This window comes from Rhododendron vialii, chromosome 5a (genome assembly GCF_030253575.1).
Source record: "Rhododendron vialii isolate Sample 1 chromosome 5a, ASM3025357v1".
In the NCBI taxonomy this organism is placed as follows: Eukaryota; Viridiplantae; Streptophyta; class Magnoliopsida; order Ericales; family Ericaceae; genus Rhododendron; species Rhododendron vialii.
In genome coordinates this window covers 4,411,250-4,428,721 of record NC_080561.1, presented here as the reverse complement: position 1 = coordinate 4,428,721, position 17,472 = coordinate 4,411,250, and the positions used below count along the sequence as shown (strand labels likewise).

Sequence of the window (17,472 nt, the reverse complement as noted above, 5' to 3'; positions counted from 1 at the left end):
AGTGCCATGTAACTACTTCTGTTGACGTTGGCTCATTGAGTCAACACTAACTTTAATCTTTTTATTTTTAGCGTATCAATTGCAACAACCACTCAAGTTGATTGAATTCATGCCTCATGACAATCGTTAAACTTTGTTGAGCAGGTAGCTGCAACCACAAATAGTCAACTCTCTACAACAACTTCACACAAATGGACAAACTGCATTTACAAGTGAAGAGGAAGCCTTTTACTATGTAAAGGCCTTTTGTAATCGAAGACGTTCAGCCTAATTTCACTAGGCCTTTTGTAATCATCAGAAATATGGAGTATTTATGTATATGAAACTTATGCACCCTATGCTTACGAAAATATTCAACACCATTCAATTCAACAGGCATGATAGACGTGCCTTGCACGTCGCGATGCACCTAGTTTAGAGAAAAGATACAAGTTGTTCACAATTTTTTTCCATGTGCTGAAATAATTTTCTAAGCAAGATTTACAAGAGGAATGATTTATAGCTTAAATTAAGCTTAGGTTAAGGGCCCAAAAACGACCACCCGAATGATCTTTTGGGAACAACTCACCTCCATACTTGCATCTCTCAAAACCCCTCCAAACTCGAGTTTGCGAGTCTCATTCGGGGTTCTAAGAACATTAATTGATCTCAACCATTGAATTCATAGATGTCGCAAAGAAAAACTGTAGCAATCAAATATTTGGAAAAAGAATTCATTAATATCTTCGATAATGGAGAGATGAAATAAAACAAGAAATGAAAAGAGAAAAAAGGCTCTGTTTAGTAAAGTTGTCAGTTTTTTATTTTTCGTTTATAAAAAACAAGAAATGAATTTTTGTTTATTTATTAAAAATAAAAATAAATAACATGTTTGGTGACCATAATAGTTTTGTTTATTTATTTTTTGGGCTGCCGAAAGTGTTTTTCAAAACAAATGAAAATGCAATTTTTGTGTTTCTAGAATTTTTGTAAACTAGTGGAATTGATTATGTTTTTTGTAAACAAAAACAGTTACACAAATATGTTTATGGTTTCTATTTCAAAAAATATCGGAAACAAAAACAAAAACTGAAAAAACATAACGGTATATTTTTTGCTCCCGTGCATGGGTAGGACGCCTGTGTGATCTACAAAATCGAGTTTGAAAGGATAGAAAAATCTTTCCTATTGAATAGGGCTAAAATTGATCGACAAACAGAAAAACGATTCCCTCTCTCTCCCCCCGTTGATTCATTGAATTGGGGATGATGTTGTGCAGTGATGTGCGCAGCACTCGATCGTTGGTTGCCGAGATGAGATTCGAGCCGTGTGATGCACGATCTGATGGCTCAGAGGTGTGCAACACAGTGAACCTCACTGCACAACAGCAGCCCGAAATCCTGATTCATTGCACCTATAAAACTTACCTGACTCCCATGACTGGACATGGTCTCTCCAACAATTATGTCGAATCTGCAACAAATCTCCTGAAGATTAAGCGGCCGAACCCCAAGTCACGGAAAAACCGACTGTGAGTTGTTCGGCCGCCTTCGTCGAAAACCTGAGTTATCAAAAAACATAGAGGTGATTAGGTCCCTAATTTTGCGGGTTTCGAGGGAAACGGATTCCCGTTGGAAAAAGTCTTTCCCATGGAATAGGGCCTAATGACCCGTATCCAAGAAACTGAGAAACCACTTCCCGTACATTTCTCTCTCCCTCTCCTCCTTGCATTCATTCACACCTATAAATCTTGCATGTTGCAGACCCTAATCCAAACACCCATGACCTCGATCCTCTTTCGCCAATACTTTCGATTGGTTTCGAATCTGCGATCGGGTATAAGAATCTCAACTCTCGATCCTCCTTCGCCAATAATTTCGATTGTGCTTCAAATCGGGTTCAGTCGTTATTGTCGAAGCTGAATCATAATACATCTCAGTAGAAATCCACTCGCTTGCTTCCCGAATAGAAGAACGGAAAAATACTGACGAATTCGAGCAAAGGTTTCTTCCTCTCTGCTTTTGTATGCAAAACTAGAACTCTATGTTCTGTTTTGCAGCAAAATCTAGTTTTGGTACTGGTGATTTATTCTATATGTGTATTGTGCTTCTAGCATCAATGGGTAATTAAAAATGGCTTATGAGCTCTTTAATGATGATGCAAACATGTTACCTCATTGTCCTGAAATGGAGATGTTCCTTTGTATGTTTTGTCGTAGAAAGCCATTCTCTATAGTTTGAATAGAGGTCTTATTAATATTTATTGGAATGTTGATTTGAGATTTCTCTGCTTCATTTGCAGGAAAGTTCGGGCCGTGGAGGGCAATTGGACCTGTTTTCGCGTCTTGATGCCGGTGGCGGGTTTTAGAGTGGATGGTACAATCATCTATATCACCTTGATGCACTACAAGAAAAATGGGCTTACCTCTAAGGTTAATGAACATTGCTTGAAGCAATAGGATAGCTCTGCAAATGCGTATCAAAGGATGGTTGCGAAGAAGATAGATTTCTGCGCTAATGTGAAGGTCGGGCTCGTGATTCTGTCTCACTTGATTCAGCCTTTTTTTTCCAGCGAAGGATGGCGAAACAATGTGGAGCTGGATGAAAACAATTTGGAGCTGGATCAAAAAACAATGCGGAACTGGATTGAGGGAAAATTTGCGATGTTTGAGGCATCATGGAATTGGTTTAGCCAACTTGTGACGGGCTCAATTACTATAGTGGACCTCATTTTGGTGATAATCCCAATGAGGTTCACTAAATCTTCTCAGAGCCCATCAATTGATTTGGAAAACTCATTAAGTATGTCCTAGCATCGATTAGAACCGTACAATCACGTCATCTATTTTGGTGCGAGGGGCCTGGAAATAGAATTGTCTTTGACAGATTGACTTAACCATTGAAGATCCTGAAATAGGTTCCCGAGAGGGAGGGAAAACAGCTGTACATTTCGAGGCATTGGTTCTTATTTTTTTGATGTTCACACTTTATTTATTTATTTTTATTTTTTTTGTATTTTAGTATTCAAAGTGTATTTATTTTTGTTCGCTAAGAGACATCAAAAGAAGTGTGAATATAATAAGAGTTGTGTTAAATCGAATGCTCGACATCTTTCCTGTCCATCGCTAATAAATTATTGTCCTAACAAAAAAATTAAAAAAAAATAGAACTCAATTTAAAATTGGTCATTCTTTTGACAGTCATACTCAACCCATTTCATCAGAAATGTCGAATCTGAATCCTTATCTTGAGACAATTGGATAATTATTTTTTTAGTGAACTCTCATTTTTTCACAAAAAATTAAAGGAATTTTAATTTTTTAAATTAAATTTTGTAGAGAAAGAATTTGATTTAGAGGAATATTTTGAGAGCAAATTGTAGTTGTATTCAAAATTTTGGGTATAGTACTTACTTTTTGGTGAATTTCTTGGATGAAAATTTTGAGTGAGAACTTCATTTTTGGTTTAAATTATTGAGGTATTTTATAGGGAAAATTTGAAATTTGAAAAAATAGTATGGAGGGAGTTGGAAATTAAGTATATATGGCGGAAATTTTAAATTTTGAAAAAATAATGTGGCGGAAATTGAAAATAATTAGGTTAAATTTCGTACAACGACAACCTATGGTATTGTTATAATATTTGTGATTAAGTTATTCAATATGTGGTATTTAATTTATATATGTATTTTGCTTTGGTATTTTGTTTATGTTATGGAATATATCATCACAAAAAAAATTGTACGACACGTTGTGGTAAAGTAACGCCACTTTATGATTTTATTATAACAATTGTGATTTTTTTATTTAATTATGGTATGGTATTTTGTTGATTATAATTATCATTAATTGAATATTCTGATTGATTTTTTTTATATGACACGTTGTGGGTATGAAAACGTCAATTTATGGTGTTGTCATAACAAAGTCGGTTATATTATTGAATTTGTGGTATTTTATACGTGTATTTTGCTTGTGTATAACTATTGTTGATTGTGATACAACATATTTTGGTCTTGGTACAGAATATTTTCATCGATTTCCTTTGGTATGACACGTTGTAATAAGAAAACGTCAATTTTTGGTATTGTCATAACAATTGTGGTCATGTTACGTAATTTGTGGTATTTGACATATGTTTTCTTTTGATATGACACGTTGTGACAATTTTAGGTGTTGTCATAACAATTGTGGTATTCTACACATGTATTTTGCTTGGGTATAACAATTGTTGATTCTGGTACGACATATTTTGATTTTGTTAAAATATCATACCTGTCAAAGAATTTTTGGTATGACTCATTGTGATAAGAGAATGCCAATTTATGGTGTTGTTATAACATTTGTGGGTATCATTATTTAATTTGTGATATTGTACGAATATATTTGGTTGGGATATAAGTATTATGGATTCTGCAATATTGCTGATTCTTGCTGGAAACTAGTTTGTTGATTTCACGATTTAATGGGACTGCTTTTGAGGCTTTTGCTGCTAATGGATCTGAGCTGAATGAGGGGCTGATCTATTGATCTTCAGGTGTATTTTACTATCTCTTTCCAACTCCCAAGCTTGGGGAGGGCTAGCTAAGAGATGTTGGGTTATTGTCGTTCTGAGCTTGTCTATTTTTTTCCCAAATGCTGAAGCTTCTATTGCTATTGGACATGGCTGCATTATGAGATGAGCTCTTTCTGCAATTTAGATGAATCTTGCTGCAAATCTTTTAGCTGGGATTCATAATATAATGAGATTGCTTTGCTACACTTGTTGCCGATGGAAATGAGCTGGATGAGGAGCTGATCTCGACTAAGTTTTTGGAAGATCCTCTTGTTAAGTTTCATGTTATAATGAGGATGCTCTGAAATGAGTTAATCTGATTTGGGGGATACCATTCAATATCCATTGAATGTTTTTTTTTTCTTTTCTTTTCCTTCAGGCCTATACAGTACTTCTTCCTCAGTTGTCTGTATTTGGTCTCTCCTCGATATACCCCTTGTCGAGTTTTTAATAAAATTTTGTTGCCTATAAAAAAAAAAGCATTATGGATTCTGGTTTGAATAATTATGGTTACATAATAACAATATTTTTTAATTATAAGTAACCTGCTAATGACTTGTTCAACAGGTTAATTTTAAAGTACGAATCATAACTAGCATCATAAATATACATTAGAAAACCAAAAATCGACATAATAAAAATCACAAATTGTCATAATTTAGACATACGGTAGATTTCTCTATTTATCTTTGATATGATGTGCTTATTTCGATGTGAACATCAATATCATTCCATTCTATTGATTAACTACTTAACTGATTTAATAATTTCTTACGTGTTTAAATGGAATACATGAAAATGCTCTTTGTAACCTGATCACTCAAACTGGAATTCCTTGATGTTCTGTTTCCATACTTGATTTGTATTGTTCCATTTTTTTATTTAGGTTTTCTTCCTAATTCCCATAAGTGGTGGGATTAAAAAAGTTCATGTAAGATGACATAAAAGACCCAAAAGTTTGACTTTGGGGACTGTTTGGATCTTTTTCGTCATCATATATAAATTCTTTTCAACTATAATTAGTCTATTTTTTATACTTTTCCGATTTTTCTTATCAATACCATGTAAAAATTATACTCCAGTTACATAGGGCTTGAGAGAAAACAACTAAAAAATTCGTGCAAAAAAGTCCCTATAAAGTTCGTCCAAACTCACCCATAATCAAGGCTTTTTTTTTTCTTGATCAGCAAAAAGGATTTTATTAAAACTCTACGAAGGGTACTATACATCGAGACGGCCAAAACTCTAGATACAAATAAGACTTGAACCATAGAAAAGGCCAGAAAGAAAAAGTAAAAGAAAGAAAAAATGCATCCGATAAGAAATTGAAAGAAGCCCCAAGGAGATGAAGGACTCCATTTCCAAAAACTTAACCAACTTTCATCATAGATGAAAAGATCATAGCATGCAGATCACCACAGTGCCAAGGAAACAGATTGATCCCATCCAAAACCACTCATACCAGTGAACATCAGAGGGAAAGCAAGCACCAATTCACATGAGCGTCAGCAACAACAATGTGATAGCTTACCACAACACCAATATAGGAGCAGCAGCACTTGAAAGTCACTAGCAGAACCAGATTCCATAGCAACAAGAAAGAATAGAACCATCCTTGTAAGACCGAGCGCGCACACACACGATATGTGAGTATCAAAACAGTAAAGAAATCAACACACAGAATAACGTAGTTCCCCAAAATTGGGTACGTTCACGGGAGCGAGAGAGCAGCTGCTATTTTTTATTATCACAGTATCAAACAGGGTTTACAACATAGAATATTTATATTTACTCTATTCTAGTCTTAATCTGGTATTTGGCCTCGCACCCCCCAACCCTTTCTGCTGGACCAGCTATGGGCCAATTGCCCTCACTTTGCTCAGCTCCACTCGTTGCGCTTCGCTCCCTCTCCGCTCCGTTCAGGCAACTTGCCTATTTTTAGAACTCTTTAGTATCTCTTCATACTTAACATATGAACCACAGTTCTAACAATCCTGAACTAAACTTTGCATCCCAGTCGTTTAGTAGCAACTAGCACCACTATATTGCAGCAGCAACCAGCAGAAACATCACAGCACTTCCAAAACGTTAGAAACAACTAGCACTAATTTATTGAACAGCGCCAACCACCAGAAACATCACAGCACTTTCAGAACATTAAAATCCCCCCTGAACTCCCTTGAACTCCAGATTCAGCAGACTCTTTATTAGAATTACCCCACATCCTTTGGATAACACTACTTTTAAATTTTCTGTCTTTGTTTCCTGGACTAATAAAATATCAGGTTCCCTTTCCTTTATAAGCTTCGACGAAAACCTTTTTTTTTTAACTAAGCTTCCCGAACCCCTTATGGTCCAAGAAATTATTTTCATAACTGAAAGTATTAAAGGATAAACCTCACAATGGTTTCGATGTCGTCCAGCTAGTTTCTCTGAAGTGGTGCAAACCTGTTATTCCTCTGAAATAATTGGACTCCTTTAGCCTCTTGTTTCAATCATTTTTCTCATTCTCATAACATCTGTGTCCGTGTAATCGATGCCCAGAATAGTGCCAACTGAGAGAGTAGACTGTAGTAGTTCTCTGTCCACTACGTCCTGTTGTAGCTCGATCTTGCGTAGCATTAATAGATTCTCCATCATCATAGCTAGCTCCATTAATTAGAAGTACTCATGCACTCTTCATATACTTGGCTTCTAAATTGTTTTCCTGATTATATATACTTGGGGTTCAATTCCACCGCTAGTTCAATACCTGCCGATTGAGAAAGTCTGAAGTTTCCATTGGGTTCAATCACAACAGGGCCATTTGACAATTGCTTACATTCCTTTCAACTTCCTCCTGTTGTCCCTCCAGTTCTGGTCTTTCTATTTCTTCTTGGGCTTGATCATTAGACTCTTTCTATTTCTTCAAGGCTTTTCTCCCGCGATTTCCTAGGAGGAACGAGATCTGAAGAAGAAAAAAAAACGGGGCGCCACACAAAATGTGGAAGAAGAGAAAGTAATATTCTTGCATCATGCATGTCATCTTCCATGCTCTATTAAATTCTGTGTAATATAACGATGCATGCGTCCAGAGAATTTCCTGAGAGTAGCAACGCATTTGCCTGCATAAAACAAAATAAAAACCCAATTAGCCATCTCTCTCTCTCTCTCTCTCTCTCTCTCTCTCTCTCCATATTTGATGGTGGGTCAAATCCCTTATTCCCCATTTCATGATATATGGATTAATCACAATTTGATTGACGATTTCATCAAAAGTCGACTAGTAGCGATTGGACTGGGAGATTAGAAAAAGAAGCAATGAGAGGGAGAGCAGGGGAGGCGTTAAAGAGAGAGATGAGAGAGATTAATAAAAGAGTAGTGTTTGCGAGTAAATCTCTCTGTACCCACCCATCACAAACTCCTTTAGCTCCTTAGCCAAACTTGACATTTCAGTACTTGGGGCATCAGTTCCTTCATTAACCAAAACAAGACTCTGTGTGTAATTAACCACGATGAATCCCGAGCCACGCAATTCCTTAGCAACAATTTGTTGGGTTTTCGGGTCAAATACGATCAATCTGCCCATCCCTGAGCAGACGACAAATTCACCATTGTTGAGAAACTGTACAGGTACCATGTTCCTGCATGTAGGACCCATAGTTATGGTACGAAACCTCGTCCAAGATTCCCTGTCGTTGTTGTAATCCTCCAATAGCCATATTTCCCAGACTTTCTGATAAAACAAATCTTCATCTCCACAATCAATGGTAAAAGCAAGTTTTTCATATATGACTGAAATAAACCCATGATTCCGATTAGGGAGGCCACAGTGACATTTGGGCAGACATATTTCTCTCAGAACCTCATCCGCCAAATGGAACGAAACGATCAATTGTGAGCCATTGTCGTCATCATCACACCAAGTAGTCTTCCTTGCTGTCCAATGGACGGCTCCATTGACGGATGCATCGGAAGTTTTCCTGCATAACCTCCATTGAACATCATAAGTACCTGTCCATGTTGTCCAAGAATCCGTATTCAAGGAGTACATCTCAATCTGCGGGCGATAAAAAACGTCCGAATTTCTTGTCATATCCATAAGGCGCACCACCTTGTAGTCGTTTGTTCGAGGGACAAACCCTATCCCGACGGACACATCAACAGGGGATGAAGTTTCGAACTGGCCGCCGGGCTTTGGGAGGATCTTGAATTTGTTAATCGAAGGGTTCCACAAAATTATAGTATAGGAATAACCTCGATCGTGACAGCGAAGGAGGCATAGTACCCCGTTACAAGAACTGATCTGGATGCTGAAGTCCCCAATGTCCGTCGGGAATTGGAGTCGCTTACTCTCTTCAAAGGTTTCAAAGCAATGCAAAGAATGACGAGAATAAAAGTAAGGCTCATGGCGGGACGAGGAATTTCTGCAATCCCTTTGAAATATTGAATCAAGAAAGAAATAATGGTTACGATCACCGTCAATATAACGTCCGTGGCGATTAACACAGAGTTGTTTGTTGATGAAGAAAGGGTCGGCGATCAAGGAGTGCCATGATTTGCAAACGCACCTACATCGCCCAAGCGATGTGATTGATAATCTTGCAAGGATATCAACCACAGTTTCTAGGGGCAAGCTCCCAAATTGTGACATTGCCAGGAGGAGATAGTCAGATTTTTTAGGCGAGTGTTTGTGTGTATTTATATATATGCGAGAACAAAAGCTTCCATTCATTTCTAGCCTCAAATAGGATTTGGTGGCCCATAATACTGAGATGGAGAGATGTATTCGTTTAGCCTCACAATATTCACGAGGATCGTGGTGAATTAGTTTATTCGCAAGGATTTTGGACATATATTGATTGTCTACCACATTGTTTGGTGCATCTTTTTAATTCACCACAATCCTTGTGAATATTGTTAGGCCAAACGAATATATCTCCCCGTCTCCATATTGTGGGCCGCCAAATCCTATTTGAGGCAAGAAATGAATAGATTGTATCTGTTTGAGCAAAATCAATAGACTAATTCACCACAATCCTCGTGAATTAGTTTGTTCAGGAGGATGCTTTTTCAAACGAGGATTTAGTATTTGTTTGACCAAAATCATTAAAATTAGTCGACAACTAAAATAAAAAGAGAAAATAGTTAAACTCAACATGATTAGGAGGTTAAGCATTGCATTATACAGTATGGTTTTGGTGAATCAAAAATAAAATAAAAAATGTTGCCGATGACGGGGATGCTACTGAGCAGCAAAGTGGTGTCGAGCGGCCATTCATCTCAGCACGCGCGTACGGCTCAAATTGAATCTGAACACATACAAATTTGAACCGTTTATTGCTTGGTTAAAATCCCAGCCGTCCAAGGGGCGGAGGGATTAAGGTCCCTTGACCCCACTGAAGTGTTAAGTTTTCATTAGATATGTGTAATATCTTTGGGAATTTAATTAACTTGCCCCATATATGTAAGATGTAATTTTGTCCCAAAGAGCTTAAAAAATTACAGCACATTGCCTTTCACAGCTCATGTTTTTTTGTCTTCTTCTTCCCCCAACTTGGAAAATTTTAGTTGGGTTTGGCATAGTCAAAGTTGTTGGCTACATATTAGAAAAATTTTCCCACAATTTTTATAAAACTATGCAGGTAAAGGAATTATACGCGATTGTGTTACTTAATTAGTTGAACCTTGCGATTGAGAATCTTGTGAGAATTTAACTTGTGTGTTTTTTTTGGCAAGAAGAATTTAATTTGTGTTGTTGTGCATTGACTTACATCCACAAAATCATTTGGGTCAGTTGCGAACACAATTATACATTATGAATAAATTTCTACTTAACTACTTTATAAAATATCTGGCATTTCGGTGCATTTTTTTGCTGCATAATTGTATATATGTTACTTAAACTCCTTTCTATATTTGGCATTTCAATGCGTTTTTTTCATATCATCAAGTATGAAAAGATAATTTATATATTGTAGATAATTGACTCCACTGTCATTAATCCTGGCTCTGCCCCTGGAGCCGTCGATTGCCAAGAGCATCTTCAACCCTTATATGTTTCTTCTTCTTTTTTCTTTTCAAATCTGAGTATAAACTACATTTAGTTTGAAACACTTCAATAGAGAAATTCAAATTTAAACACAAATTTTTAATAAAAGTTTCATCAATAGTATTATTGTAAATTGAGGGGAAAAACAATCTTGCAAAATTTGAGTAAAAATTCTAATTTTCCTTGTTTTGAGTAAAATTTTCAGCAAAACTCAATGTGGAATAAGTTTTAGCCAAAGAGGGGAGTGAATTTTATCTAAAATTAATTTTGAGTTTTGGAAAAAAGAAGTAAGGACGAGAGATGCTCTTTGCTAAAATTCCCTTCATTTATGAAAAGTGAGTAAACAAGTTAGGGTAGTTTGATAAATTCTGAAAAAAGAGCTTTTTATTTGGGTAACTTTAATTTATTTCAGAATTCAGAGAGACGGCCAAGATTGAATAAATCAAATTTAATTGGTCCTCAGTCGATGCGGTCAAAACAAAAATCTCTCCCCTTTTCTCTCTCTCGAAATTATTCAGCATTCCGAGAGCACCATCACTTAGTGCTCAAGACCACTCCGCTCATGAGAATGTTTGAATGGAAAGTGGAGTAGAACACTACATAGCGGAGCTCCTAGACTTACGGCCATGTCCCCATCAGGAACGCGAATGCATTAGACGAAACCTTACGGCTACTTCCCCATCGCCGTTCTACCCGTCCTAACCTCAACACATGGGATGACAAAGCGATGTCTGTATCCGAAGAGATAATTAAGAAGGTGTCGAAAAGCGAATCCAGGTAATTAATTTACGCGCGTGATAACATATGTGACTTAGTTTTCTTGATGTTTATCACTGTTTTGATGGTTCAATTGAAGATTTTGCGTATCGATTATTTGTACGTTCTGTACATTCACTTGGATTTTACTGTTGAACAAGATTTTAAATAGTGGTAGCGGTAGCGGTGTATCAGCGGCGAAAGTAGCAAATGATACATAAAGGGAATCAGGTGTCGTTACCGTGAATTTTAGCACCTAAACCGGGCGTATCAGTCGTGAAGCTAGAGGGCAAAAAATAGGATAAAGTGAAACGGCGATGGAATCAGTCGATATGGGTGTGAATTTTTTGCATCACCGGTATAATGGGATATTGCGGTACTGGAGGACCCAAAAACCCCCACGTACCGGCCAATATTTAAATCCCTGCTATTGAATACTCCCTCCGTCCCATAATATTTGTCCGGTTTGCGAAACGAGGACTACAAAATAATGCATTTCTTTCGGGAAAAAATTTAAATTTTTTTCATAAGTTAAAAGAACTCGTCAAAATCTAGTAAATTGTTGAATTTTTTTTCAACTTTTCTCACAAAAATAGTATTATTTTTCGTCTCCATTTTGCGGACCGGACAAATATTATGGGACGGAGGGAGTATATGTCAATTTGCTATTATTTCCATGATAGAGAAATTAGTCTTGAAGACCTATCGTACTGCATGCCGAAAGTGATTGCTGAAGAAGCGTTGAAGCGGATCGGAGCCACGCAAGGAAAGTTTGGGATAGATGAGCTCTTCATTTGGGTGGTAAGAAATTTTCATCTTCATATATGGTTATCAATTTCTAAGAGTTTTCTTTGCATTCTTCTCTTGTCTATGGGTTATGCCATTTTTTATTTGACTCTTTGCTTATTTAAGTTTCTTAAAAGTTTGAAATGGTTATGTGATTGGTACAGTAAGCACATAACAAAAGTAACCAAAGTACTAAAAGTCGAGGTGCGCGTAAAGCCGTAAACTAGTTCTCATCCTAAAAAACATGAGAAGCTAGGAGTTACGAAACTAAAGAACGAGAATCAAGAGAAACTATGAGAAAAACCAAGAGAAATCAGAAAAAGCCAGGAGCCTAGATAGTACTCCAAGACTTAGAATCAAGAAGGAGACCAAGATTGAGACCCAGACAGAAAATATGAATAATAATAGGGTAGAATGTATCTTTTGTCAACTATATCCAAAACCAGCAGAAGAGCTAAGTGAAAATTCCGAGGCATGGCCTGCCTAGCTAGGGCGATAATAAGGCCAGTACTCGTCACAAGTTTCTGCTTTCTCGTGGCGCGAAGCGTAATCAAGTCTCGCATCGACTAGTCATTTGGCACACACACACATTAACGTAATCAAGTCTCGCATCGACTAGTCATTTGGCACACACACACATTTCATGTACCATGATTTCAAATGACAACAACACTCAATCTAATCTATGCTGTGTTTACAGAGTCGCACTTTTCAGCAGCACAGAGAGGGCTTGAGTTATCACTCAAAGATACTCACTGTGTCTTGCGGGATTTGCATTAGGCCGTTGATGTCATTGTCTTGGCGATACTTACATTCGCTTGGCTCGTCATACTAGACACCGTATATATATGTCCTCCCAAAAAATGAGGAATTGGGACACAAGTTTTACATGGTGATACTATTTCTAGCTCTGGTGGTTGCCTATGTCTTTCACGTCGTATGGGATATGTATGGCGATGGGGTTAGATTCTTTTTTCACCACTCAATACAAGTCGGGGGAGCTTGCATCATTGACGGGAAAAAGGTACATACGTATGTGCAACTTAGGCTTTGTTCGTTTTCGGGTCTCAAAACTCCTGGCCGGGCACGGTCTTCGATCAACTTTTTAATCTAATTCAACCATATGCAGAAGTATCAGATGTATTCAAAACGATCTATAACTACCAATACCTCAAATTATTGCAGATGCAAGTGGAGAAGTTGAGCGTTTACAACACACTTTTTCTGACCATGGAGGGTGATGAGGCATGATCCTACGTTTCTACTCACTAGAACTTAGAAGTTTCCCAATGTGACAAGGGTGATCCTCTGTACCGAAAATCCCATGTATGTCTATACCCATGTATTTTGGGTCGTCAAAATGTGTGAGATTTTTTTTTTTTTCCCGAAAATTTTATGTGATTCATGTATTTTGGGTCGTTAGAAGGTTGGAGATTATATTTTTTCAAAAATTTTATCTGATCCAACCATCGTGTGGATGCTGAAAGGAGTGACTAATGCCAAACCATGCTTGGACGTCATTAATCGAGATATTTTTCATTTAGTTCGGCTTTTTAATTTTGTTCTGCGTTCTTGTAATATGATGGCTCATTTAGTAGGCAAATATGCCCTATCTAGCTATATAATTAGTCCAACCCTGCATGGCAAGGGAATATCCCAAACTGGGTAAGGGCGGAGGCCTCTTTCGATATGTTTTATTGTCTTTGGAATGAATAAAACCATGATACCTATCAGCAAAAAAAGAAAAAAAAGATTTGGTACATCAAGACGTTCTTTGTAGCTCATTCACTCAAACTGGAATGGGAAATTGACGGCCAAAGACGTGTTTTAATAATTAATACCCGTCAATGACATTTTTTATTTTATGTTTTTTCCTAATTTCCATGAATGGTGGGATTCACCATGCCAAAGTGAAAAAGGTTCATATAAGATGACGTAAAATATCCAAAAGTCCATCTTTTGGATCTTTTTGTCATGTTATATGATTTTTTTCAACTTTGGTTTGTGTTTTTTATACTTTTTTTTATTTTTCTTCAAAAAAATGTACTAAAATTTTATATATTTTTGCATATAATTTGATCATTTTTTTCCTATTGTCGGCAATGAATTAGTTGTGCAAAGCAGAATAAATAAAAATTTACTGACATTGTTGAATAAATAGATCATATAGTTCAACAAAATAAAAAAAATTAGGCTCGATAAGTCTTCAAACAAAGTAAATATAGTTATCTTACATGGTGTTTTGCATGCAAAATTTTTTATATAGTTACCTCTGAGTTAAAATCATGCAGCCGCTGCTGTGCGCACAAGTAAAAATTGATAATGAACAGTATAGGTAAGAAATTGACAGACAAATCGACATATTAGAAATGCTGTGCATCGTTCTAGTGCCATTCTATCTACCATAATTTCAGCAAAAGTTGGATTAAAACCTTCTCAGCCAAAGTTGTTTCAGTAATGTTAGGGTACAAATGAAGCACCATTTTGCCATATATTTTGTCAAATTCTGATATTTTGACAGTTCTGATGTGATGTAAGGAGGCGTGTTAAAAAAGAAGAACGCGCAATTATGACAAGAATGAACATCACAATAATGAGAAAAATTCTCAATTTTCATTAATCAAATCATAAACAACCAACTAGTCCTACATTAATTTCTTATTTATAATGATGATGATGATAGCCTAGAAATACTAAAAGGGAAAGCTAAAAATCTAAATCTTGAAGAACAAGAAAATAATAAATAGGAAACAAAATCAACCCAAATAACAAAACCTAAAATTCTAGGCAATTTACGCTTAAACAGACAGAACGACTCCTACTAAAATACTAAATTCAAAATAATAAACGAAAATAGAGATATTTCCAGAATAACTAAAATATTAACTTGCATCGTAACGACTCCGGAATGGTCCCCAAACTAGGTCATGACATCAATTCATTCATCTCCCGGCCCATCTCTTTATGGACAACTCATTTTGTGGAGTGGTTCTGGTTTTCATTAGAAGCCTCTGTCGTCGCAGCCGCGGCCCTCATATATAAGAATCCCTTCTCTTTTTGAAAAACTCCATTACTCCCTTAATGGCCCTTCTTGCTATATGGGCCCACTCCTTCTCTTCAGCTTCTTTCCTCCTCTCCTCCGCCCATTCCCTCTTCTCCTCCTCTCTTTTCTCATTCTCAAACTCCTTTAGCTCCTTGGCGAAACTTGACATTTCAGCACTTGAGGCATCAATCCCTTCCTTAACCAAAACAAGACTCTGTGTGAAGTTAACCACCTCAAATTCCGATCCATGCATCACCTTACCAACGATTTGTCGGGTTTTCGGGTCGAACACGATCAATCTGTTCTTCCACGTGTCGAGTGCTAGAATTAAGGATATAATTTAGTCAATATTTGATTTGGTCAATATCCTTAATTGTGTAATCTTATTTTATGCCATAAGTGTAGAATATTTCCATGTAATCTTGTATTCTTTCCTTGTTAATGTTTGTACTATATATATTGTACAACTACGATGAATGGAATTATCAGAAAATTACTCCACAATTGTGTTTATTTTCATGGTATCAGAGCCACCTTCAATCTCCTTTTCTTAAACTCTAGGAATTGAAGTAGGTCCTGTATTCACAATTGTTGGTGTTTCTGTTCATATCATTCCGCTGCAAAATTTTCTTCTAGTGCCGTCATGGCTGAAGTAAGTGGTGCTAAATCACCAAAGAAGAACGAATCTTCGACTATTGTGTCTGGTCTCCATATGCAGGAAACATCCTCTCTCATCACTCCGGAACGGCTGGACGGTACCAATTATGTGGAGTGGTCTTTGAATGCCCGAAATAAAATCCGTGGGAGAAAACGTTGGGGTTATATTTCGGGTACCAAGGCTGCTCCATCAAATAAAAAGTCTGAAGAGTATGAAGAATGGGAGGATGAAAACTGTTTGGTCAAATCTTGGCTTCTTGATGCGATGACAAAGGATATTCGGTCTCTCTTTCTTCGATTGTCTACGGCAAAGGAGATATGGGAGGCAGTTAAAAATACGTATTCGGTTGATCAAGATGCATCAAAAGCCTATCAACTTCATTGCGAGGTATTTTCTGTCCGCCAGAATGGAGGTTCTGTTATTTCTTACTTTGGCAAACTACAGAAAATATGGCAGGAACTTGATGATATTGATGCATGTATTATGGAGTGTGCTAATGATATTGCTATATACACCACAAAGGTTAATTCCGAACGGGTGTATAAGTTTTTGGCTGGTCTTGATCCTCATTTAGATGGGGTTCGAGGTTGTGTACTGTCTACAAAATCACTTCCTGATATACAGGCAGCTTATGCTATAGTGTGTTCGGAAGCTAATCGCCAAGATGCTATGCTTGGAGAAAATATTGGAGAAGGGACTGTAATGGCTTCTCGGAAGATGACCATCTCAAAGAAAGATTAAAAATGTACTCACTGTAATGGTACTGGTCATACGGTGGACACGTGTTTCCGACTTCATGGGTATCCAGAATGGCATCCAAAGGGTAAGAAGGCATCTCATAAGGAGGCGAACTCTGATCCAAAAGCAAATCTAGCCACAACCCTTGCATTCACTGCTAAGTCTGGTATGTCTTTTACTGGAAATAGTAATTGGATAATTGACTCTGGCGCAACAGACCATATGACTTGTGATCGTTATAAGTTTAGTCATTTATCTCCTAAATGTTCCAAAGCCACTATCACCACTGCTAATGATGTATCATCTCCGGTTATTGGAGTTGGTACAGTTCCATTATCTTCCACGTTAAAAATCCATGATGTCTTATTTGTGCCGTCGTTAAATTGTAATATTCTCTCTGTGAATCAATTAGCCAAATCTCATGATTGTGTTGCTCTATTTTTTCCTACTCACTGTGTCTTTCAGAACATCCATACTCGGGAGAAGATTGGCAGTGGTAGACAAATGGGCGGATTGTACTATCTTGAAGATGGATTCCAACAATCCGATAAAAAAGGGCACGCTCTTGTGGTAAATGGAGATTCGATGAATAAAAAAAAGGAGGAAATTTGGTTATGGCATAGGAGATTGGGACATCCTTCCTTTGGCTATCTTAGGAAATTATTTCGATCCTTGTTTCATGGATGTAATCTTTCAGATTTTGTTTGCGAAACTTGTGTGAAAGCAAAAAGCCGTCGTACTAAATTTCATTTGAGTGATCATAAAACAGATTTACCTTTTTCATTAGTTCATTCAGATGTTTGGGGACCGGCCCCAATTTCTACTCTTAATGGGATGAGGTGGTTTATAACTTTTGTTGATGATTGCACTCGCATGACTTGGGTTTATCAAATGAAACACAAGAGTGATGTTTGTTCAATTTTTCGCA

At 37.0% G+C, this 17,472-nt stretch overlaps 2 protein-coding genes across 3 annotated transcripts; one reads left to right on the top strand and one right to left on the bottom strand.

Moving 5' to 3' along the window:
* Nucleotides 1-6,343: 6,343 nt before the first annotated feature.
* Nucleotides 6,344-9,219, bottom strand: LOC131325943 (putative F-box protein At3g16210). The gene is made up of 2 exons (XM_058358452.1): nucleotides 7,923-9,219; nucleotides 6,344-7,636 (listed from the first exon to the last, which is right to left on the bottom strand). Exons 1-2 carry the CDS (start codon nucleotides 9,163-9,165, stop codon nucleotides 7,554-7,556), a joined length of 1,326 nt encoding a protein of 441 aa, XP_058214435.1. The 5' UTR covers nucleotides 9,166-9,219; the 3' UTR covers nucleotides 6,344-7,553.
* A 1,983-nt stretch (nucleotides 9,220-11,202) lies between these two features.
* LOC131325942 (uncharacterized) lies at nucleotides 11,203-13,416 on the top strand. 2 transcript variants are annotated; one of them, XM_058358451.1, is made up of 3 exons: nucleotides 11,203-11,340; nucleotides 12,003-12,120; nucleotides 13,291-13,416. In XM_058358451.1, exons 1-3 carry the CDS (start codon nucleotides 11,291-11,293, stop codon nucleotides 13,354-13,356), a joined length of 234 nt encoding a protein of 77 aa, XP_058214434.1. In that variant the 5' UTR covers nucleotides 11,203-11,290; the 3' UTR covers nucleotides 13,357-13,416. The 2 variants fall into 2 exon arrangements, with proteins under 2 accessions (XP_058214434.1, XP_058214433.1); XM_058358450.1 differs by lacking the exon at nucleotides 13,291-13,416 and adding an exon at nucleotides 12,806-13,239.
* The last annotated feature ends 4,056 nt before the right edge of the window (nucleotides 13,417-17,472 follow it).